The 23,611-nt window shown below is 53.8% G+C and overlaps 9 protein-coding genes across 9 annotated transcripts; 4 read left to right on the forward strand and 5 right to left on the reverse strand.

Moving 5' to 3' along the window:
- Positions 1-901: 901 nt before the first annotated feature.
- On the reverse strand, positions 902-7,348 carry ASPACDRAFT_115976 (uncharacterized protein). Its single transcript, XM_020195950.1, has 3 exons — positions 6,867-7,348; positions 1,392-6,806; positions 902-1,306 (listed from the first exon to the last, which is right to left on the reverse strand). The coding sequence occupies exons 1-3, from the start codon at positions 7,278-7,280 to the stop codon at positions 1,142-1,144; spliced, it is 5,994 nt and encodes a 1,997-aa protein (XP_020057667.1). The 5' UTR covers positions 7,281-7,348; the 3' UTR covers positions 902-1,141.
- A 534-nt stretch (positions 7,349-7,882) lies between these two features.
- ASPACDRAFT_115979 (FAD-dependent oxidoreductase) lies at positions 7,883-9,708 on the forward strand. Its single transcript, XM_020195951.1, has 3 exons — positions 7,883-8,156; positions 8,233-8,831; positions 8,896-9,708. The coding sequence occupies exons 1-3, from the start codon at positions 8,003-8,005 to the stop codon at positions 9,493-9,495; spliced, it is 1,353 nt and encodes a 450-aa protein (XP_020057668.1). The 5' UTR covers positions 7,883-8,002; the 3' UTR covers positions 9,496-9,708.
- A 1,276-nt stretch (positions 9,709-10,984) lies between these two features.
- ASPACDRAFT_26742 (uncharacterized protein) lies at positions 10,985-12,290 on the reverse strand (the record flags this gene model as incomplete). Its single annotated transcript, XM_020199445.1, has 2 exons — positions 10,985-11,135; positions 11,194-12,290. 2 exons carry the CDS (start codon positions 12,288-12,290, stop codon positions 10,985-10,987), a joined length of 1,248 nt encoding a protein of 415 aa, XP_020057669.1.
- Positions 12,291-13,004: 714 nt separating this feature from the next.
- Positions 13,005-15,184, forward strand: ftmE (cytochrome P450 monooxygenase ftmE). The gene has a single exon (XM_020204875.1). It carries the CDS (start codon positions 13,181-13,183, stop codon positions 14,765-14,767), a length of 1,587 nt encoding a protein of 528 aa, XP_020057670.1. The 5' UTR covers positions 13,005-13,180; the 3' UTR covers positions 14,768-15,184.
- Positions 15,185-15,250: 66 nt separating this feature from the next.
- Positions 15,251-16,489, forward strand: ftmF (2-oxoglutarate dependent dioxygenase ftmF). Its single transcript, XM_020204876.1, has one exon. The coding sequence runs from the start codon at positions 15,458-15,460 to the stop codon at positions 16,355-16,357; it is 900 nt and encodes a 299-aa protein (XP_020057671.1). The 5' UTR covers positions 15,251-15,457; the 3' UTR covers positions 16,358-16,489.
- Positions 16,490-16,595: 106 nt separating this feature from the next.
- ASPACDRAFT_41594 (uncharacterized protein) lies at positions 16,596-17,495 on the reverse strand (the record flags this gene model as incomplete). Its single annotated transcript, XM_020200964.1, has 2 exons — positions 16,596-17,043; positions 17,137-17,495. 2 exons carry the CDS (start codon positions 17,493-17,495, stop codon positions 16,596-16,598), a joined length of 807 nt encoding a protein of 268 aa, XP_020057672.1.
- Positions 17,496-18,624: 1,129 nt separating this feature from the next.
- On the forward strand, positions 18,625-19,995 carry ASPACDRAFT_77106 (uncharacterized protein). Its single transcript, XM_020204877.1, has one exon. The coding sequence runs from the start codon at positions 18,698-18,700 to the stop codon at positions 19,883-19,885; it is 1,188 nt and encodes a 395-aa protein (XP_020057673.1). The 5' UTR covers positions 18,625-18,697; the 3' UTR covers positions 19,886-19,995.
- Positions 19,973-20,998, reverse strand: ASPACDRAFT_41596 (5'/3'-nucleotidase SurE; the record flags this gene model as incomplete). Its single annotated transcript, XM_020200965.1, has 2 exons — positions 19,973-20,703; positions 20,818-20,998. 2 exons carry the CDS (start codon positions 20,996-20,998, stop codon positions 19,973-19,975), a joined length of 912 nt encoding a protein of 303 aa, XP_020057674.1.
- Positions 20,999-21,504: 506 nt separating this feature from the next.
- Positions 21,505-22,725, reverse strand: ASPACDRAFT_26504 (uncharacterized protein; the record flags this gene model as incomplete). The annotated part of the gene is made up of 2 exons (XM_020199427.1): positions 21,505-21,663; positions 21,700-22,725. The coding sequence occupies 2 exons, from the start codon at positions 22,723-22,725 to the stop codon at positions 21,505-21,507; spliced, it is 1,185 nt and encodes a 394-aa protein (XP_020057675.1).
- Between the last annotated feature and the right edge of the window lie 886 nt (positions 22,726-23,611).

Consider the following 23,611-nt stretch of genomic DNA (forward strand, 5'->3'; position numbering starts at 1 on the left):
CGAAAGGCTTTTGTACCGGGCTAAGCAATTAGCAAGCAGTTCTGAAGTACCTGTCAAGCAGTTGATAAGCACTTACCACCAGCCGAATCCACCTCGCCCTGGCTGACCCGGCCTCCTTTATCATCCTTGCCCAAGATCACACCGTCATGGGACCGCACATGCGAGCGCAGATTGTTTGTACTGAAGAACCGCTTCTGAAGTAGTTGAAAAGTAGTTAGTATAGTACTGTATAAGCAGTTGGAAAGTACTTACCTTGCGCTTGCCGCATTCATCCACGCGACAGTAGACCTCACCGTAATGAATCTGAACCTCACCACCCGCATTCTAAGCAGTTAGCAAGCACTTGTCAAGTAGTTAGAAAGTAGTTAGAAACTCACGGTATCAAACTCAGGCAACTTGAGGTGCCCGGCTTCGACTTCACGCAAGTACCACACGTACCAGGACTATTTCATTCGAAATTTATCAGTTTTTCATCAAAAAAATCACTTTGGAATCACTTTTTTATCATACAAATGATAATAAGCAATAAATAAGACCTTAATAAGCAGTTATACTTACATTTTCGCTCAGTTGAGCCATGGTTGCGGATGTGGGGAAGAAGAGGGAAATGATTGGTGGTGGGAGGTGTGGTGTGTAAGTGTACTGAAAAAGGTGATGTGGAATGAAATTTTCTGTTTGTGTGGGTAACCGGGTCGCTTGGAAGTCACATGATCAAACTGCTTATTAAGCAGTTTTCGTTCCACGCGACCCGAAAAAGCAGCACAGCTGATCTGCAACCACACCTTCCTTCCCCTTTCCACGGGGCGGGACTCTGCCGGCAGAATCGGCCAGAGGGGTCAAGAAGCCATGTCCGCTTGGTCGACCGCCTTCTCCCTAGGTGCCATATCTGAACAATGGTATTGCACTCCGTATAATTGTTTACTGCTCGTGTGGTAGGCTGACCTGACTGAAACTCTCCTGACCGCTTGCTTCCAGAGCTCAACCTGTGTTACACATCCCAGAACCACAACCCCCGGGTATAACCCCATAGGATATACAAGCTCATTATAATCAAAAAAATAAACAAAAATCAATGAACCAACCCTTACTTCATCAAACGACCTCAAAGTTACGCCCAAACTGATTATCATTCATACATATACTAAGCACCAACCTCCATCTTATCACAAGCCATGATCCGCTCAACTGCCCGAGCCAAGGCCTGTCCAAGGTCTGCAGCACGAGAGGCATCACAAAAGCTATCCCAGAACATCAACTGAGCCTCAATCCGATCAGACAGCACTGTGGCGGCGACGACCATGTCATACTGGCACCCCAAACAATGTTAGCAAAGCTGAATCCAATTGCGAAAGACGCAGCTCGACTAGGACAAGGGTGTGGGGTATTCTTACCTCAGTCTCTTCAACTGTTTCCAGCACCCTGAAGAACCCATCCATTGGCCCCGTTTGATCGGTAAGCGGCTGCTCAACCGATAGGCAGGTGTTGAACAGGGACGAGGGCGCTCCGAACTCCTTCTTGCCAAGGACCCGGCGTGTGACTTCGCTCAGAGAACAGAATTGGTGGGACGCCCGCTCTCTTATTGAGCGGTGATTAGCCTGCAGGACATGATTAAGAACATGATGGTCGGGTTCTGATTGCACCGTAATCCGACAGGCGAGGACATTGAAGAGCGATCCCAGCATGTTTCCGATGTGAGGTACGGGTGCATCGCGGCCGGAGACTAGAGCTCCAAAGCAGACGTCCTCTCGGCCCGTTTGTTCGCTGAGCACAAGCGCCCAAGCAACCTGTATCACATTGGTGAATGTTACTCCCCTTTGGTCGCACCATCCACGCAGGGGGCGGCTGTCTTGAACAAGCGTTTGGTGGTGGGATCGCATCTGTCGACAGCATCCGTTCTCAGCAACTTTCCTCTCATGATTTTGGCTGTGTGGGAGCACCGCGCTGCGGTCATGCGCAACCGCACCGGTCAAGATACATGGGTGGAGATTGGCCAGATACTGATCCCAGAATTGCAGATTTGAGGAGTCCTTAGCCCAGCTCTGCTGATACGATACCCATGAAGAGTAGGAATTGACTGTTGAACCCGATAGCGGAATGCCTTGTAAAGACCTTCGAAGATCGGTCAAGAGAATAATGACCGAGGTTGCATCAAGGAAAGCATACCTCCCCTCGAGCTTGCAGAGCACCCTCCCGCTTGTGCTCTGGAAGACTGTGAACTTGTATGGAAGTCCTTCTCTATTGCAGCTCGATAAACGAGGCCGCCTTGCAATCTCCAGTATACTGGCACCATCGATGTCGGTCAAGATCTCGACGGCATCAAGGGACTTCTTTAGCACGACATGGTACATCCGGGCTGGATTCGACAGACTGGGCAGCAAGAGGGTCCGCAGTGCTGCATGGTGCTCAACAAGCTTCGACCAAGATTCGGCTAGATGCTTAGGGTTGATCCGCTCATCAGGGCCCCCGACCTCCCAGACCGTATGCGATTGACAATTTCCCAATTCAGAAAGAAGTCCCAGATGCGACGGGGTGCACGGAAATGCATCTTCGATCGCTTTTCCCAACTCGCCACTGTCGACGGTCGTAAATATGTCTTGCTCGAAGGACTTTTGGCTCTCATGCGTCGGCTTCAATAAGGAGAACCTTGCTAAGGCCTTGGATTGAAAATCTTGCACTGGCCGGCCCTTGACAATTAGAGCTAGGGATCTGAGCGACTTGGCCTGGAAAATGTCCGCGACCGTCACCTGGATACCGTCCAGATTGCACTGGGCAGCGAACTGCATGACGACAAGGGAATCGCACCCAAGGGAAACCAAATCATCTTCAACACCAATCTCTCTGGGCTTCAGCTGTAGCACTGTCGCTAACGCGCGTCTTAACCCTTCCTCGACGGGCAGCAAGTCCTCGCTAGCAATGGAGTTCTGTGAAGATTGCCATGAAATTAAGCTTGCCCAGGTGAGCTTGGCGGCAGCTTCTAGTGCACTAGCTCGATCGAGAAGGAGACGAGTCACGGACGGCTTATACCGAAGGGAAACGGGCACACAACAACAACGCACAGTTTTCCCAAGAAGCCGCTCTTGTAGCTCACGCATAAGCTGAATTATTCGAGTGCGCAGCGGCTCTTCCACCTTTCCCAGGACTGGGCAATCATCTGATAATGTATCTGAACTCACGACCCCTACGAAAAGTGCGAGACTAGGGACTTGAGATGCCCGGGGCGTAATCCAGTCGGCAATCACGGGAATGCCGGGTCCAAGGTATCCAGAAGCTGCTTTTTCTAGACAGGCCAAGGAGACGCTTTCGTGACGATTGTCGGTAAGAGCGCATGTCGGTGGACATTTCTTGAGAAGCCTCCTCAGTGGGGCATCAGGATACCGTACAAGAAGGCGAAGTATACGGTTCATACTTCTCAACATATCTGTGGCCTGGTGCGACTTAATGAGATTTCGGTCGAAATAGGCCGTCGTTTCCAAATTATCAGCGCTAGGCTCACAGACGACACTCAGGGCTTGAGTGCTGAAGCTGGTGTACGACTTGCGCTTCCAAGCTCCGGTCTCATCCAGTGTCATCAACTGCGATGTACCCTTCCTGCCCAGAGGTGTCTTTTCTAATGGTGGTTGAACGATCAGCATGCTCTGGAACTCGCAGGCGATAGCAGCCTCACGACCACACTGTCTGATTCGTTGTATCCCAGTCTGCTCAAAGGGCGCAATGCTCATGGCCCAATCATGAATACACCTTAATGTTCTACTGACACTGCGGTCACCGTGAAGTGTGAATCGAAGAGGATACGTTGCAATGGTAGGGCCCTTCACGTCAACAGTGCCAGGCATGCTGCGACCCATGACAGTGACGCCGAAGACAACGTCCGAGGAGCCGGTGTACTGAGAAAGTACCATTGCCCACGCTAAGCGAATCAGCGACGTCGTTGTAGTTCCCAATTGGCTAGGATCGGGGAGACGAGATCGTCTGCGAGTCCAGCTGATAGCCGGATGCTTCGAGCGTGTAGAGTTCTTGTTGGAAAGGAGCGGGAGTGCGTTGAGGCCGGCGAATTCCCTCTTCCAGAAATCGGACGCTTGAGGTACATTCAGATCTCCGAGATACTTGATAAAGGGTACGAATGGTTGCGAGAGAAGAGCCTCTCCTCGATATGCAGTTTCAACCGTCGTGAGAATCTGCTGGAAGACGACCAGATCGAACAACGAATGATGAATGACGACAGTCAACGTAGGATTGGGCCTCGCACGCGAAGCAACCAGATAGATCAGTGGGGAGCCAAATGACATAGATCTCTTTACTTCACTTCCGCTTCGTGTTCCTGCCTCAATCCATTCAATATCCTTGTCCCGAACTACAACCTGAAGAAGGTTTTCGGCGCCTAATTGCCATGCGTGGATAATCCTCGTCCGCAAAATTGGAAGAGAATTTGCCGCACGGTTCCATGCCCATCGTAGCCGGTCCTTGTTAAGGCCTCGGGACAACTTGAAAGTGAAACGCCCTTGAAAAGCGCCTGGCTGCTTGGCAGTTCTGGCCATCAGGCGCTCCTGAAGAGGCGAGCATGGATATATATCCTCAATTTGTGATGCATCCACACCACTGTGCTCCGCTGCAATCTGGATATAAGCGTCCACCTTCCCTGGGCTCAAGAGCGAGAACGGCAGAATATGGTTTGGTATACTGCATTCCCTGGGGTTTTTCTCAAGAGTATTAGTATGTGCCCGTCGTGCTAGCTCAGAGATATCGACGGATTGGAAAATATCCGCGACGGTGAAATGCAGAGATGGTATACTCTCGGATTCTTGCGCGAGCATCATGGCAGATATTGAATCACCACCAAGCTGAAAAAAGTTATCGTGTTCATTAATGTCACTCTCATTAAGCGAGAGAACGCGAGCAACCATCTCGATCATTTGTTGGGTGGCTTCTGGCGCAGCAGGATCGTGATGCCTTTCCTTGGAGGATAAGGAAGACGCTGTAGGCTGGTGTTTTCTGATCTCTTCCCTAGACCAGCTAGAAATCATCGATCGCAACGCCTTCCTGTCCACTTTGCCAGTGGGGGAGAGAGGAATGGCGCACAATGGCATCATCAAATCCGGGACCATGTAAGACGGGAGTATTTGTGCAAGGCCTGTTTTAGCTCGAAGCGCCCTTGGCCAAAATCGATGGCATTCCTTATGAGTCACCCGACAGCTGTCTTTGTCCTTGCATCTCTTTTCTTGCTTCGATGAGCTCCACTCCACAAACATAACCAAGCTCGAATTTCCATGATAAAGCTTGCCAACCTCCACAGCTATTGCAGCACCTGGAAAGAATTCGGCAGCCTGGTGTTCGATCTCCCCGAGTTCAATTCGTTGCCCTCGCAATTTGACTTGGGTATCTTTGCGTCCTAGGAAGGACACACTCCCGTCGGTCCTTTGGCGCACCAAGTCTCCAGTCTTGTAGAACCGGCTGTTCTTTGTTCTGTGCCAATGAGGATCCTGAATGAAGGCAGCGGCCGTTTGTTCGGGTCGATGCAAGTATCCCCTGCTTACAATGGGCCCCCCGATAACCAATTCGCCCACAGCACCAATAGGGACCAATTTGTTGTGATCCTCAGGTTCGACAACCCAGACTGAACCCCCACAGGCCCAACCGATCGAAAAGGGGTCAGCAGCTTTGGTGAAGTTGGGATGCACGAGCGATACCACTGTACATTCCGCAGGGCCATAGGCAACGGCGAGGCGGAGATACGGCGCCCAACGGGCGACTTCCGACGGAGAAATGGACTCGCCACCGACGACCAGTGTCTTGACGGCGGGGATCTGCTGTGGGCTCAGGAGTCGAGCGACGGATGGGGTCAGCTCCATCCAGTTGACCCGAAGCTGGAGAATAGTGTATTCGAGACGATCGACCCTATCGGAAGCCGAGGGAATGCAGACACATCCTCCAAGCATGAGGGGCACCAGGCTTTCATGAATGCTGACGTCAAAGGCATAGGAGGCAAATTGAAGCACGCGGGAGGATCCGTTGAGATTTTGCGCTTCAGAACTGACCATCGCATTGGTACAGAACGAACCATGTTCGACAACTACCCCTTTCGGTTTTCCTGTGGACCCGGAAGTGAAGGCAACATACGCTGCGTTACCTGGCTTAGCCTGGACCTGAGACGGAGAGACTTTGCCACGACATAGGGCTCCGTTCTCAATATCACTGGGTACTGAGATGACGTTGTCGGCGAGCTGCAACCCCACATTCTTGTGAAGCTCAGAGGTTAGGAGAACTTGAGCGCTGACATCTTGGCAAATGCTTTGCAGACGCTCCAGAGGATGGGACGGTTCCAGCAAAACAAAAGCTGCTCCGGCCTTGAGAACTCCGAGCATGGCCACAATAGTCCATTTGCTCTTCTCGAAAAGCAAAGGAACAATTGCCTCCGGTCCCGCACCTTGTCGGCGCAAAAGTTTCATAACCTTGGCTGATTCCTGACTCAAGGAGGCGTAATTCATTGCACCGTCCCAGGCATTTACAGCCTCTGCATCTGGACTTTCGATGCATTTGTCCTGGATAATGTCGTGGATACATTGGGCAAACGGCTCTTCGAGGATGTGTTTGTTCCAGTCACGGATCTGACGATAATGATTGTCAGGAGTCAGAGTGAAGCTCTGCAGCAGCTCTTGCGGACGCTCCAAGGTAGATTGAAGGATATGCTGCAACACGGTGCTCAAATATCGGATTGAAGATCTGTCAACGAGGCCCGCCTTACCATACAAGGAGATGCACGGCCATTCTTGCTGTGTTGCCGCCAGCAAGAGTTGAATGCTATGATTAGACTACAACATGTCAGACTGGGTCTTCGAGGTGCGAGTTCTGTTGAGGCTGGTAGCACTTACAGAGCTTTTCCAATCATTCAGCCAGCCCGAGTGTAAGTCAGTCGCGACGCATGTGTTGATCCGGTCCCTGCAATTCCATTCATGGGTTCGACATTTCTTCCGGCGTATGAGGGAGACAGCGTCTGACAAGTGCCCGGCAGAATTTACATAAGCTTCATATTCTTCGACCGATATGTCATCGCAAGTCTGCTTGCCCGTAGAACCAGACAAGGCCCCGAAGCGAAGTGTATCAGAGTCTATATATTTGGCTAGCACAATGGCCCACGAATGCATGAGGCTCTGAAGCAACGAGCCGTCAGAAATTGTGACCTCCCATTCAAACTTATCCCAAAACACGATTGCCTCATCGGGTAATAAACTAGTAGAAGAGGCGATGCACGGAAAGAGGCACGAATCAATGTCAGGGGAACTCATCTTGCGTGCGCACCTCCTCTGCTACCTTGCGGCTTGCCTTTCCGGCGACAAAGATTTGGAGATTTAAAGTATTTGCTATTGAGCTCATGCCCTCAGTAGAGGAAAGAAACTCTGTGGCCTAAGTTGATCATCATCCATAGAATGCAAAAGCCCCTTAAGATCACACAAGGCGCGCCCAGGCCCGGCATGATTCCATAGTGTCGTATGGCGCAGCTGAAGCCAGGTGGAGGAAGCTATGACAACACCATACTTCATCACTTTGCCTTCTACCGCCGCCGCATTTCCGCATTGGGTTTATGTGACATGCTGTGATTTGCACCTAGATGACAGCTCATGCCTTGGATGTCACAGAAGGCTGATGAGTTTGTGCAGCTGAATGCTGCACATGGGGCATATTGTCGATCACCTCTCCAATTTCTCCATCATCGTAACCATATCGAGATGAAAGACGTAGATCTTTACTCGATACGGAAATCGCAATGTAATACACCATTGATACCACCTGTCCCACATTATGCATGTTTCTGTATTTTTCAAACGAGCTGATTGTCTTACCTTGATCTCATTACACTGAAGGATTCTTTTTCCTTTCTCATGCAAAGGGTGGATTCGTGATAGTCATAAAGGTGACACCGCCGATCTGGGGGTGCAAGAGCGCCCACATCAATTCGCTCGACCACAAGTTTTTGACATCATTTGCTTCACATTACGAGATAGCAACCATGACATTCGAGAGCATGGCGCAAAATGACTTGAACAAATTGACAGTGATCATTGTCGGTCTCGGGATTGCAGGGCTGAGTGTTGCTATTGAATGTCATGGCAAGGGACATAACGTTATGGTTTTTGAAAAGTATGAGGAGCTGAAACAGATGGGTTAGTAGCTGAGTCAACGATGTGACCCGAGGCTAATCGCTTGTTCTTCAACTCAACCACTAATAACATTTAACAGAAGGAGACGGAATCAGCATTGGCTCCAACGGAGCTCGAGTGACTGCCAAATGGGGAGATGGTGCCTTCCACAAACTAATCCGCCCGTTGGAGTTCCAAACCAACAGAGCCAAAGTGTTTGATTACACTGGCTATTGTTATGGCACGTTCGAGCTCCATGGATACAATGAGGGCCACGGTTATACAGTCAACCGTGGAGCACTAGTATACGCCATGCACCAGTACGCCCAGAGCATTGGTATTCCCATCGCCTTGGGCTCTGAAGTCACCAAGTACTGGGAGACAGAAGACGAGGCTGGAATTGAAGTAGATGGGAGACGAATTTCGGCCGACTGTGTCGTCTGTGCAGAAGGAATCCACAGCCACGGTCGACTGAGCATCACCGGCCAGCAGATGAACCTGCAGGAGACCGACTACGCGGCTTCTCGAGGGTACCTGGATGCTCAGGTAGCGGCTCGCAATCCGAGTCTGAGTTGGATTCTCAGTGAGGAAGAATCGAGATCCGAGGACTGCATCTATGGATGGCTTGGACCCGGAGTCCACTTCGGAATCACGACCAAGAAGAAGGACAATGAACTCTTCTGGTACTGCTCGCATAAGGTAGGCGTCTCATCTGATTACAACCAGTCTCGGGAACCCCATTGACATGATGCTGCATCTACAGGCCGCCAGTACTGCGCCCCAGAACGACGATGAAACAATGAACCAGATTCTGCAGTGCATGAATGGTTGGGAAGTACGAGACCAGCTCGAGGCGGTAATCAAAGGGGTGATGAGTGGCCGGTTCATCTCGGAGAAGCTAGCCATTCGCACTCCTTTGACTACCTGGTTGTCTCCCAGGCGCCGGATGATCGTGGTCGGTGATGCGGCGCACGCGGCGCTCCCGTCCAGCGGACAGGGAGGTACCCAGGCTATTGAAGACGCCGCCACACTTGCGATCGCCCTTGACTTGGCGGGGAAAAAGAATGTACCGTTGGCGCTGTCAGTAACGGAGAAGATTCGATACCAGCGTGCTCAGATCGTCCAGCAAGGTGGCCTGGCGGTGTTGCAATTTGTGATGAATCATGTCGACTTCGACGCGTTGCGGCAGGACCCGACGATGGTGAAGCCACCGCACCCTGCGTGGATTCTGGACCACGACTGCCAGGACTACGCTTTGAAGGAGTTCTCAAAAGTGGCAGAAGCGGTGCGAAATGGTCAGGAATATGTGCCTTGCAACATTCCTAGTGATGGGCAATATCGGATGGAGTATGATAGTAAATAGGAAGTGAAAGCGGGGAAAGGAGGAAGAGAGAGCCGGAAGGCGGAGCGGAGAGCACACCCCATGGTATTATACATGCTTCTGCTACCGTACTGTACTGCCCATACAGCACTACCGGTGGGCATAGCCCTGCCGCTGAATACCTCAACATATACAGTACGGATCGCTCTGACCAGCATTTAATTCGAAGTATCATAGACGCAATTTGGAAGAATGTTCTTTGTATTCATCAAGATCTTTCCTACCAGAAGAGCTCCCGCGTGTCGGCATGGCTTCCAAATGCTCAAAGTAATCGACTAAGGTACATGGTCAGGCGAGGTTAATTACACCTATGACAATCATAGACTCAATCACAATGATGCAAACCACCTATCCTACCCGAATCTTCACAACATACTATAATACGACCATCGGTTCGCGTGAGGCTTCCTAAGAGCTAACAGCTTCTATAGCCCAAAATGAAGAGCTGCTCATCCTTACAACACCTATAGGTCTTTTGAGAAAATCACCTCATAACCTTTCATGCAAGCAATCTCAACCAGGTCCTTTACAGATATTCACGTTTATCACAGCAAGAACAATAGACAATCAAGAAATGACAACCTCCTGTAAGCATTTTATCATATCGCAAACAACATATACAACACTCAAAGAACAAAAAACCCAAACCCCCGCTCTACCACCCCGACGGCCACTGGCACACCGATATAAAACCCCACCAAACCCACCCCGACCAACACTACCACCATAACAAACAAACTTACCTAAACCTTCCCAATAACACTTCAATCCCAACCCCAACCCTAGACCTAACCAAGCACCCACAAGCAAAAAGAAAAATGGTAAGACTCCCCCAACCTTCCCGGGTAATCATCCCCCGGCGCCACCACCCGCACGAGCAGTACGTGTGGCTCATCGACGCCGAGGCCGGCCGCAACGACCCGACCTTCACCCCGAACTGGAACATGTACAGGGACGAGCTGACGCGACAGTTCCGGCGCCTGCGCGAGAGCGACCCGCGCCTCAAGCCGCTCATCGGCGAGGTGCACGTCGGGCGCCGCGGCAAGATCTACAAGGAGCTGCTGCCCTCAGGCGAGGCGCTGTGCGTGCAGTGGTTTCTGCTCGGGGAGGCGAGCGCGGATCGGGAGCATGCGCGCACCATGCAGCTGGTCGAGGAGCTTTGGGGGCCGGACGAGGCGGACGACGCGGGCGCCGGTGCGGAGGCGGAGACGGTGGTGGAGCCGTTGGATGTGCAGAGGTTGAGGATTTCTGAGTAGAGTTGTGAGTTACTTGGTATGAGAGGGGGGTTTGTAGTTCTCTTCTCACTGTTGGAGTCAGTTTGAAACAAATACATTATGTTGAAGAATGCAAGAAAGAGTATGTGATTGATTTACTGGAAGGTCCGTGGATTACAGGTTAAGTTGATTTGGAAAGGCTATCGATCGATTGAATATGTTGACACCATCCGACTGACGAAACAGCTTTCTAGAGTTTAAGCCTGTTCCTCCTCTTCGACCGTTATCTTCCAAGGATTATCCGTGGAAGAATGGTAATAAGTACTCAGATACACCCCAGTCTTCTCCGTGTAGGCAAACGAAACCCACGAGGTAAACCGATCAGTTGTAGTGAGATCAATGCCCGGACTTGGGATTAAACCAACAGTTAGTTGAGACACTCGAGGCAAGCATTGGAAACACTTACTAGTACGACTTGACCTTCTCCACATACCCCTTACCATGGCGCTCCAGCCCAATGTGACACAAAAAGTCGGCCACCGCCGTGATCACCTTCCAGTCGCTCTCCCCATGCACGGGGAAGTACAACTTGGTCAGCGGGGTGGGGTCGCCCGCGCGCATCTCGTAGTTCCAGAGCAACGGAGTGGCCTTGGAGGTGCTCTGCTGGTCATCGAAGGCTACCACGATATCCCGCTCGCCGGCCGCCAGCTGCATCCGATCCCACAGCTGCCGCAGGTATTCCAGCCCGCGGGCCACCGTCGAGGACTGGACGCGGTCGCCCAGGGTCCAGACTTCGGCCAGCTTCTCCCACGTCACGCTGTTGGAGCCGGTGTAGAGCTTCAGGCGCGAGCGGGCCGGGTCGACAAAGTCCCAGGAGAAAAATGACCGGTCGTCGTAGCCAACCTCCCGCAGGTAGGCGTCCACCGTAGCGAACGCCGGGGAGCAGTCGATGAGAGGGGTCAGGTTGGCGATCGAGGTGGCCATCAGCTGGGCCATGGACTGGCCGGTGACTTTGCACTTCAAGGCGGGGAAGCTGTAGCCTTTCACCGCGACCTTGCCCTCCCTCGTCAGGTCGAAGCCGAACGCGGTCTGTGAGCGGATGTAGCCCGCCTCAAGGTCGACGCCCTGCAAAGCTTCCCGCTCAGCCTGGCTCACCGTGTGGTCCTGGATGACTTGGTGCCAGATCTGTTCGTCATAGCCCGGGATCCGCAGTGGGGCGAGCGAGGACAGGAGCTCTGAAGCGGGGAGGCAATTGAAAGGGTCTGTGGGAGTGCCGGAGAGGGCGTTGAGCGGCTCGAATCCAATACGCACCACCAGTGGCTTCTCCTGTTGCTGATAGTTGATGCTCAACTCGAGGGGAAGGCCACTGCGCGTGATGGAGCTGCGGAAGGATTGCGGATAAGGGCCCAGAAGAGGGAGCAGAGCCTGGGCATAGAATTGGAGGTATTGGAGTTGCTCGTCGCGGGTGTAGCTGGCCGACGACAGCACTCTCGCCAGCATCACCCCGGTCTTCTCCCACCAGAGCCTTTCCTCATCGCTCCTCAAATTCAGCTCCTTGGACATGATCTCGAACGGACTCTGTTGGGGAGACTCTTCGAGGACAGTCATTTTGCGTAGTGTAACAGGGAATATGATTTGCAACAAGTTTTTGGGTCTGTCAGCCTGTATGTCCTTGTTCGTTTCTGCTGTGAGCCACAACTACTTATCCTTTCATCAGACGTAATGGTAACAGATAGGCGTGTGTATTAGAGAATTGAAAATTACACACTCGATGAGATTGGGTTGAATCGATCGTTCTCGATCGCTGTCGATCACCCGGGCTATTGCCATCATGCAGCGGAGACGGAGTTATTTGTGTACCGTAGGCTGCCTCCATCCGTGGAGATCATATAAACATCCTAAACAAACAAGTTTGGTGGTGGCCAGGGCCACATGATGATCCCAGGTTCCCCGCATTATCTGCAGCCAAACTCAATAGTCTCCTTGGAAAGATATGACAAGATGCACAGGAGAACGTGATGTGTCATCTGCATTGAGACAATCGGAAATGATCATCAGTGGAGGCTGAGGCTGGCTGAGGAGATCGAGGACTTCAGCATAATTATCTGAGCCCAAGTAAGCACCCACGATGATTTATCATGGAATATCGAGTCTTTCGACAACTGCGGAGTCACTGTGCGTCATGCAAGAGCAACAGCAACAGTAGCTGTAGCACAAGGAATCAAGTTGGTCTATCACAATGACAGCTCTGGCAAATATTGGTGGACGACTTTCCTCCTACATCACCGCTAAATTCCAGAGACAGGTGACTTCATGCAGTGCACTCGCAAATCCGCAAAGGCAAAGTCGCCCGCCCACCTCTGTCCTCCCTCTCACCTTCCTCTTCATCTCAAAATTGTCAGCTGCGCTGGGTGATTCTCACCACCCAGCTCGAGACCACCCACAATCTCACAATGGCCCTGTCAATCTTTCTTGCTGCGTTGACCCCAACGGGTCTGGCTCTCGTCTTCCTCATCACCATCTATCTCATCCTATCCTACTACCATCTGACCCCAACCGGCAAAAAGTCCCAATTGCCCCTCCCTCCAGGCCCCCGAGGGCTCCCAATAATTGGAAACCTTCACCAAGCTCCCCGCCAAAAGGCATGGGAAGTCTACAAACAATGGTCCGACCAATATGGTCCGATCATGACAGTCAACAACGGGGGCAACATCACCATCGTCGTCTCCTCGCACCACATCGTCGAGACCTTCCTGGCAAAACACAATGCCCTCTTCAGCAGCCGCCCGCAGCTGCTCGTGCTCGAGCGCGCGCTGTACGGCTTCACCACGCCGGCCCTTCCCTACGGGGAGAAGTGGCTGACGCACCGCGCCCTCCGCGGCGCCGTGCTCAAGCCCACCATGGCGGTGAAGTACCGGGGCATCAACGACCTGGAGTCTAAGCAGCTCCTGCATGAGCTGCTGACCAAGGGAGACCGTTTTACGGAATGCGTGCGCCGGCAGGCCGCGAGTCTGTTCCTGGGCATCGCCTACGGGCACCGCTTTCCCGAGGAGACGGCCGAGATCCTGGATATCGACCGCGCGGTGGCCCAACTGGGCGGGATCTCCGAGTCGATGTTTGCGGGCACCGCCATGCTGCGCGAGTTCTTCCCCATCTTGAAGTACCTCCCGGGGAATGACAAGTTTCTCAAGCAGCTGGACGATGTTGGGGAGCGGCTGGCGAATATCTATGTGAAGCGGTTTCGGGATGGGCTTAGCACGCCGGCGTGGAACTGGGCCAAGGAGTACGTGTCACGGCCCGAGGCGAAGGGGATGAGCGAGCTGGAGCTTTCGTTCTGCATCGGCTCGACCTACCAGGCTTCGCTGACCCCGTACGAGATCCTTCGCATCATCGTCCTGGCGGCCATCTTTCATCCCGAAGAGATGCGCCGCCTGCAACGGGAGATTGATGCGGTAGCTGGTCCCGACCGGCTGCCGGACTGGGAGCACAGAGACCGCATTCCCTGGGTGATGGCGTTCGTCTACGAGGCGCTGCGATGGCACGCCTTCTCGCCGCTGGGAGCGCCCCGCGCCATCAGCAGTGATATTGAGTACAACGGCTACTTGCTGCCCAAGGGGGCGACGCTGGTGCTGAATCAGTGGGCTATGGACCACGACGAGAATGTCTATGATGATCCTTTCACGTTCCGTCCGCAGCGCTGGATTGACAACCCCAATCTGCCCCATGTCATTTTCGGCTTTGGGCTGCGCGGATGTCCCGGCCAACATCTGGCCCGCGAGCACTTGTTCATCAACACTGCGCGCCTCTTCTGGGCCTACGACTTCGGCCATGCGTATGAAAATGGCAAAAAGGTGGAGTTGGATTTGGACGAGCTGATGCAGCCCCGTGGCGGGGGATCGGCCTTCAATCAGGTGCCTTCTTTCCCGGCGTCGGTGGTCATCCGAAGTGAGAAGCGGAAGGAAATTGTCGAGAAGGCGTGGGATGCGGTGGAGAAGGATGAGCAGAAGATCTTAGCTGAGGTAATGCCGTTGAAGGCATGAATTCATCCTAGTTCATTTCCCATATGTAATACATACCATGCATTTTCATCATCACACTGCGGCCTCGCTGACTAGGCTGCCCACCGCTGGTAGTGACTCTTCCAATATTAGTCTAACGTAGCTTGAATCCATCACATCGCCACTTCTCTGATGCATGTCCAGGCAATAGTTCCGTGCCACATTGTAGATTCCGGCATGTCCGGTCGGATGTGACCGAAAGTGAGGCTTCTGGGCCAGACAGGCATGACGCACAGTATGCAGCAACATGCAGTGTGACTATTGAACTATTGACCGCATTCATGGTCATGCGTTCAATATCACAAGTTTGCCTCGCACAGAGAAGAGACATGTCTCCACCGATTGGCAATATCTTTGCTGCCTTGGTTTCGATTGAGCAGGCAGCATGCTACTTCCTAGAGGGGCTTTGATGAGATACATCCCATCATTGATTGTCGGAAGATCCCCTTCATCCGGTTGCTGTATCTGTTCAGAGTATGTGATGAAGACACCGAGCCATTTGCGTGGCGATCACGATCACTCTCCACGGCAGCCATAGAGTCATAGTTGAGTACAAAAGGGCACAGCACATCCTCACCCACCACCATTAATACATGCTATTACTTCAAAAACAGCTAAGAAATCACTCCCAGCCCCCTCACCTCTGCCTCGAGCAACCCTTCCACAGCAACCATGTCATCCCCCGAAACCCCCAACAAACCCCCAATCCGACGCTTCCCCGCGACCACCCCACCGCAAACCCTCTGGCAAGCGGTCTGCGATGACGGCGCCGCCATAATCGAAGGCTTTCTTCCCGCCCACACGATCGAGAAATTTGACCAAGAGCTCTCGCACCGCTCCGCCACGACGACGGGAGGGCAAATGAACCAAGAATTCTACCAAATGCCAGTCCCCACCACGACGAAATGGATGAACGACCTGACCGCCACATGCCCGACCTTCCGGCATCAGATCCTCAACAACCCGGTCCTGCACAGCCTCTGCGAGGAAGTCTTCGCGCCGCACGGGGACTACTGGCTCCTCAACGGCATGGCCATGGAGATGATGCCGGGCAACCCGACCCAGGAACTGCACAACGACCACGGCACGCACCCGATCCTGCAGTATCTGGCAGACGACGCCCCGTCGCCGGTGTTCAGTATCATCACGGCGGTGAACGAGTTCACGGAGGCGAATGGCGCCACGCGCGTGATCCTGGGGAGTCATCGGTGGCCGAAGGGCCAACGCGGGAAGGATGAGCAGACGGTCCGCGCGGTGCTTAAGCCCGGGGACGCGCTGGTGCTGTATCGAACGACGAAGCATGGCGGGGCGGCGCATGGCGCGGAGAACCCCGATCATCGACGCTTGTTGTTGCTGTCGGTCGGGAGCTGTCAGCTGGCGCCGTATGAGACCCATGTCACCGTGCCGCGGGCGGTGGTGGAGAGTATGACGCCCCTGGCGCAGAAGATGATTGGGTGGCGGAGTACAAAGCCGGTGATTTCGAATGTCACGGGGTTGAATACGGTGCGCATGAAGCATCTGGAGACGCAGATTGGGTTGAGATCGGAGGTGCCGTTGGAGGGGGAGTGCTGAGGTTGCTGCCGTGGGGTAGTTTCGGTGTTGATGGTTCGGGAGGGGGAATCCGCTGGGCAAGGCTTGGAAGGTCTACGTGGGTTCACTCCTGCTTAGGAGAAGACTGCAAATCCACCCATAAAGCTCTCAACCTGTTAATGGCAATTTTCATTCATAACGCGACTCATCCGTTGTAGTTAAGGCAAGCAAATTCACGCTGAGAGAACACTCCTAGGCCAGGCAGAGCTTCAAGTCCAAACTACCTAGACACGGTGTTGAACATGACCACATCGCACTTCTCTATTCCATCCGTCAACTCTACAACCTCTACATCCATTTCCCCGGTCATGTCCCGCAAACCCTCCTGCTCGGCCAAGAACACATCTGCTGCCCTCTCTCGCAAAGTTTTCAGGTACGCCGCGCAGTCGTCCGCTGTCTCGGTTCTCTGTTCCCCTTTCTTATCATGCAGCAAAGCGGCCCCGGCCCTAGGAACGTGGGGTTGAATCTGGCAGGGCCCCGATAGACACTCCTCGAAGTGGACCGTGCTAACCTCATAGGCGTAAACGATGTCGGCAGGCGGTTGCCACTCCTCCACCCCGGGCTCATGTCCAACAATGATTGCCTCAGCCTCAGGGCCCGGGCCTGCTTCCGTGCCAAGAAGCCGTGCTGTTATTGTCGCCTTCGTCTCCCGGCTCTCGAGAGAAGGCCTTCTCACCGTGAATCCCTCGGCAACCTTGATGCCCGTGATCATGAACACTGACGTCCGGCCAAACCCACTTCGCATCACACTCTGTACTTACGGATGTAAGCTGCGCTCAGTGGCCTCCTCATTGGTAGGATAATCGTGTAGATGAATGGTGTCCAGCCGCTCGTAGAAGTGATTCGCAGGGTCAAGCACAGTGCCTTCACCACCGCCAGCGGTATCAGCGAAGCGCAGGAATCTCGTCCAAAGTTGCCCGTGAAGTGTGGTCAACTCGTCATCACTCTTCAACATGCCTTCGACGTCTGTGTGTAATACGAGTATGGCAGGCTCCGTGGGGCTGCTGAGGGTCTTAGTGGGTTCTCGCCAGTCGGCGACGATATCTCCCGGGTTGATCGCATAATGGGGGTGGTAGTCAAAGCCGGGCACTAGGATATAGGATTCATTCGGGTTTCCCATCACTGTGTACGGTCAGTCAGATTGCTCATCAAGCTACTCCGTCGGGGTCTGGGTCTTGCCGTTTTAACAACGGGGTTTTCTCGATTGTGCGGCTTGGCTTGACAAGGTGGCGAAGGAGAGATGTGAGCGAGCAAGAAGGAAGGAAGTGTTGATCAACCTGACGATATGGCAGGAAACAGAATGACACAGATAATGGCCACCTAGCAGTAAAGGCGGACCACTGCTATATCCCACTGTGGAATTCTGCCTGTTTGGTGGAGCATGGAAGTTAGGTCACGGAAGGTGACATGAGCTAGATCGTCATCCAGACCTGATGTCTGCAAACGCCATCGCTCAATGGCCTGGAATGTTCTTGTCAGCCTGAAAAAAACGAGGGCTGAAGCCATGGACGGCAATCAGAAGCTTCATCAGGCTGTTTGCTTCGGCCTGGTGAGTGTCCCGTGTCTCAGCCATGCTGTTAGGTGTGATGGGCCACTGGCTGAGGCGAAACCTCCCAGTCAAACAAAGGTGACCAAAAGTGACCTGTGATGCAATTCCCACTTGACGCCTTCCACAGCTCACAATCTGCCATCAAAACATTGGATGAATTATTGCTGATGGCTAGACTTATCCAAATGGGGTCAAACAGATGAACAGCCGCTGATGAGGCTCAAGCGCATGATCAAATAACGAACAAGACCGGTTTGCGCATCCTTTTCGGCACCCCCGAAGGTACCTGACGTATCTCCTAACTGCCATTTTCGGACCCAGGAGCTGAAGCTTGGTAGGTGTTGTCTATCAGCTCTGGCTGAAGCGGCATGCGCCGGCAGAAACATGAAGCCTGAGGCCACACGCGGGTGGGATAGTGAGGCGCCCTGCCTTTATTTTTGGGTGTTTTGCCCCACCGTGACAGGTGGACCTGGCGCGCTGCCCCTTCTAAAAGCGGCGGGAACCCCGCATGGGAAGGTCGATTTGGCCTCTCACTCCCCTCTCTTGTTGCCATCTTCAACACTTTCTAGAGGGTCAAAGGACACCTCAGTGCCTCCAGTCCAATGGACTGTCTACCACCCGAGCTCATTCTCTCCATTGGGCAGCTCATCGAAAAGCATACACTATGTTCCCTAATCCGGTGCTCCCGGCGACTATACCACGTCCTTCAACCGCTTTTCTATTCAGAGATCCGACTGATTCCACCCTTGTCAGACAGCTATGTGTCTCTCGTTATGCGCCTATGGCGATGTCCCGAGCTAGCTAGTCTTGTGCGCCACGCCGAGATTCATCTCCCGATTATCCGCCACCCCCGCCGTCAGTACCAGCTGGACGAAAAAAAGGTACCCGAGCTCCAGGAGTTCATTCAGGATGTACAGAATGAGATGTTCGATCTCAAGGACAAGCGCAGACGTGATTGGTGGGGCACAAAGCTGAGAAGCAGTGATTGGTGCTTCTGGCTGGGCGTGTTGCTTGTCCGGTTGACACGTCTCGAGAGCATCGAATTCGTGGGCCTCTACAACAATAGCGCCATCTGTGATCTTCTGTACAGGGCCGGGAAACAGCAGCGGCCCTTCGACGAAACCTCCCCCTATCCGCTTCTACGGCACATTTCGGTGCGAGATTGCGAGCAGGGGTTCGATCTCGAAGAAGTCCTGACACCTTTCTTCTACTTCCCTGCCGTGGAAACAGTTGATGTCAGCCAGCTGTGGGAGGGTCGAGGACGGAATGATCCTTTGGAGGGGCGGCGAGAGGCCAGCTGCGCCCGTTGCCCGGTCAAACGGATAGACATCCGATCATTGAAACAATCGCGTGGCACGCTCACCTGGCTCGCAGACTGCACAGAGCTAGAGCATATCTCGGTGCGAATCGCCTGCATCTTCGTCGGGTACCCTGAGATCCGTTTCGGTGTGCCGTTCAACCCCGCGCGCTTTGTCCGAGCCCTTCTTCCGTTCAGGAAAACCCTGAAGAGTCTGCACATCGAGTACGACCAAGTATATCACGCCTTACTGAACGCCCCCGGGCCGATAGAACTGTACTATGAGGACATCTATTGGCTCACCGAGGACGAGCAGAACCTGGATCATTGCAATGCGCCCGTAGACTCGATGCGCGACTTCGAAGTCCTCGAAGCGGTGACGCTGCGACACGCCAACCTCTTACCAGCATCTGATGGAGCTTCCGCTCGAGGCATTCTCGCGGACCGGCTCCCGAGATCCCTCCGACGTCTTCGCGTTCTCAACATCGTGGAAAACCGCTACGCAGATCTACTTGCGGAGATCACCATTCTCGTCACCACCGCCCGCGATGCCTTCCCCGATCTGAACCAAATCCAGCTCCCGAGAAACACCGTGGACGAGATGTCATTACCTTCTTTCCAACAAGACTGCACAAACGCGGGAGTATCATTCGAATACTTCTAGATTCATCCAAATGCCAGCAAAACCATAGAGTCACAAATACCCAATCATCCACTTCCATCCCTCCTCTATCCACAACCCCTACCCCTCCTACAAACAAGTCAACAAATCGCCCAACCTCTCCAACACCACACCTTGCACGGTGGCATTGGCATCAAGCTTATCGCTCGCCAACCCCACCGAAACACTAACATAGCACCCATCCGAATCCACCACAGCCGTCTCCGTCGGCAACCGCGTCGACCCGCAAGTCTCGACATCATCCGCCGTGATCAACGGCAGCGCCGTGTGGATCCGCGACAACACAAAGCTGAATTCATCCGCTGTCGCGCAGCTACCCCCATCCGTCACCGCCCCAAAATTCACATTCAACCACACATTGTCGGGGAGGTACGGCGCGTCTCCGCCCGCGATCAGCTGATCCGTCAGCTTGGTCGCCAGCTCCGCGTACACCTGGCTGTACAGGGGCACGGCCGAGACGTTCCACGCCGTCTGCTCGCCCGTCGCGCCCGAGAACGCGATCGCGGGGATCCCCGCCGTGTTGGCCGCGTAGGTGGCGGCGCCGACGGTCCCCGAGAAGAACACCTCCCACCCGAGGTTGGAGCCCACGTTGGGACCCGTCACGGCGAGGTCGGGGCTGGCGCCGGAGAAGAACGTGGAGGCCAGCGTGTTGATGCCGTATTTGATCGACGTGACCGGGTAGGAGTTGACGTAGTTGAACCGCGGTTCCGTCGCGTTGGAGCCGTAGGCCGGGCTACCGGCGGGGCAGCTGTCGAATTCGCAGGCTGAGGTTAGGACGGTCGGGGTGCCGTCGTCGGAGCCTGTTGTTTACTGGATTAGTACTATAGGAGTAGTTGCGGGTGGGTTTGAGAGTTTGAGAGTATCTCCGTTGTCGCTGTGAGGTTTGGGGGGGGAATATGCTATGCTATACATACCAGTGCCGCTCTCATTCTCAGCCGGGGCGGAGATCACGACCGAATGGCCTGCCTCGGTGAGGGAATCGTAGAGCTGCCGGATGTTGATCTCCGCCCAGCCATCATCATTCGACGAGATGATGTTGACAGCGTGCGCGGAGAGAGGCAGGAGCGCGAGGGCACTAGCGACCGGGAAATGCATGATTGCGGACTCTGTGAGCTACACAAACACAAAGTGTCTACGGTAGGGGCACGAGGCGCCGGGTCTATATAGCTGGCGGTGCCGTCGCTACCTAGCAGCTACTACATTATACCAGGAACTTTTTCCATGGAAGAATAGCCGAGCTATCCACTCGAAAGCCAAGTTTTGGCAGCTTAACGGTTAATTTTCCCCCTCTGCTTCCGACGCCAGGAACAGCAGGTCGACATGTCGATCGCCGAGAATGTGCTGCCTGTCACCAATCAGTGTAGCCACGTGCAGGACAAATTCCTCGGCTATAATGTTTATGATGCACAATTAATCTACGGAGATAAAATGGCCCAGGTGTCTGTCACTATTCAGGAGAATATGGAAGGGGACGGCAAGTGGGTCCTGCCGCACCACCCATCGATCCATCAATGCTTCATTGTTTGAGCACATGGGCTGTCCTGGCCTGTTCACAATTCCTGCATGCACGGGACCACGGACCTGCAGAACCGGGCTAGTATTCACGGAACCCCAGCGGTCCGTCCCCAAATCCTCTCGGCCAGATTCTGCACCAGCTGCAGCTTTTCCCACATCTTCCCGTCCGTCATCCCAATGCCCCGGCCGCGACTGATGCTCGAGAACCCACACTGCGGACTCACCCCTAATGTGGTATCGAGGACCTCCTGTCGACTACGGCCCTGGCCCTGGGCAAGCACGTCCGCCGCTGCGTACACGCGGGCCTCGAGCTCGTCCAGGGACTCCATCTCCGGACTCTTAGTCGAGACGACGCCCAGCACCACGTTCTTGCCCACCGGCAGGTACCGCAGCGGCTGGAAGTCACCTGCTCGCTCTGTGTCGTACTCGAGATAGAAGGTATCGAAGTCCAGTCCCGTGAACAGACGCCGCGCAATGCGCTCATACGAGCCACTGATGATGTGGGTCGACCCGGGCATATTGCCCCGGCAGAGATGGATGCCCACGTGCAAGTCCGCTGGCCGACCCACCAGGCATTGGTTGTGCGCCCAGATGTAAAGCTCCAGCAGCTCGTCCGGATCAATCCCATCCGCGCGGCAGCCCAAGCGGAACTCGTCCGTCACGAAATACAGCAGCTGGGGGTCGTCCACCTGGATCGACCGCAGGCCTGCATCATACAACGTCCGCAGCTCCTGAGCGTACGCTTGGGCAAGATCGGCAAAGTATTCTTTGTCCGTCGAGTAGGGGCTACGGTCGGTAAAGGCAGTACCGGCGCGCAGCTGCAGATGCTGCCAGGTGATCGGGGGGATGGTGATCTTGCACTCTTTCCATTCTGCCGGGGGCACAAGGCTCCGCAGGTACTCCCAGTCTGCGAGGTACGGGCTCTCAACGTAGCGGATTTTGTCGACGGCGATTACTGCTTCGCGGGCGGTCATCCCGTTGCGGATCATGACGTTCACCACGGGAAGTCCATTTCGTAGTCCCGCGGGGACAGGCACGTCCGGGACAATTTCGAAGCCGTGCAGGCGCTCGAAGAAGCCGGAATAGTAGATGGTTCGCTCGTATTCTCCAGACATGATGGGTCGGACCTTCCGCTGCAATTGCTGCTCGACCGCTCCAGCGATCGCATCCTCTGTGATTTTTCTGAGGGCATCAGGGACTGGCTCGGTGGTATACGACACGAGATGTCCGGCGGCAGCCCGAGCGGCAACGAGTTCATCGGGCCGGAGCAGCGAGCCTATCTGCTCGGCGCGAAACGGGGGAGCCATGATTCTGATGGTCGTTTCTGTATCTCCTGGTTTGTGTTTGGGGCGTCTTCCACAGATAGAATGTATCGAAAATCCTCAATGTCCTTCCAGACGCCGAGAAGAGGCTGGTACTTTGAGGGGAAGAGATCCGGGGTCAGACGTGCGGAGAAAGATGGAGCGCGAGTGCGGAGTTGACTGCGGATAAGATCATATCCAGCACAGACCGTCAGCCTCCTTCGCCGGTTTTCCCCATAGCCAACCACTGTTGTACTAAACTACATGATGGCAGCATTGTCAGCAGGGTTTCTCACCGCAAGCCACAAAGACTGGTGCAGGTGACCAATGGCATGGATGATACATCCACTAGAGCTCTGAAGGAGGTTTCAGTTTGTGGTAAGTACGACCGTTTCTCCAACTCGTCAAGTCTGGTTTGTTTGATTGATTGGTAAAGTCTCGGATCACGAGTTGTTTGCTTTTGCACTATGATTCTTTGGTGAGACTTAACTTGATTGCTGCGGTCGTCATCCCTCACAGCTTGACGAGCAAATCGGCGAGCACATGCGTGTCCATTTGCGGCAACTCGCACCGAATGAATAAAGATATCGGTGACACTTCAGTTGGCCCAGCAGCTTCAGCACCAGGTACTCTCCCTGTAGTAAGTTGCATAGGCTGGTAACAGAATGAAAGTGAGGGTAAGGTGAACGGCATTGTCTCAGGCCGCTCCTAGTGTTGCGGGCTTGATGTTAACATGATCTTCCTGCTTTCAAGCCTGAGGTTTGTACTGTCTCTCTGTCGCTCTCATTTGCCTTCTGAATACTCTTTATGAAACTGGTGTGAATAAACTCAAGTGCTGTACGACAGCAGTGCAAGAGATGCCTCCATCACGAGGAGTGAATTGAAGAGCTGG

Source organism: Aspergillus aculeatus (assembly GCF_001890905.1).
Source record: "Aspergillus aculeatus ATCC 16872 unplaced genomic scaffold ASPACscaffold_5, whole genome shotgun sequence".
Lineage (NCBI taxonomy): Eukaryota > Fungi > Ascomycota > Eurotiomycetes > Eurotiales > Aspergillaceae > Aspergillus > Aspergillus aculeatus.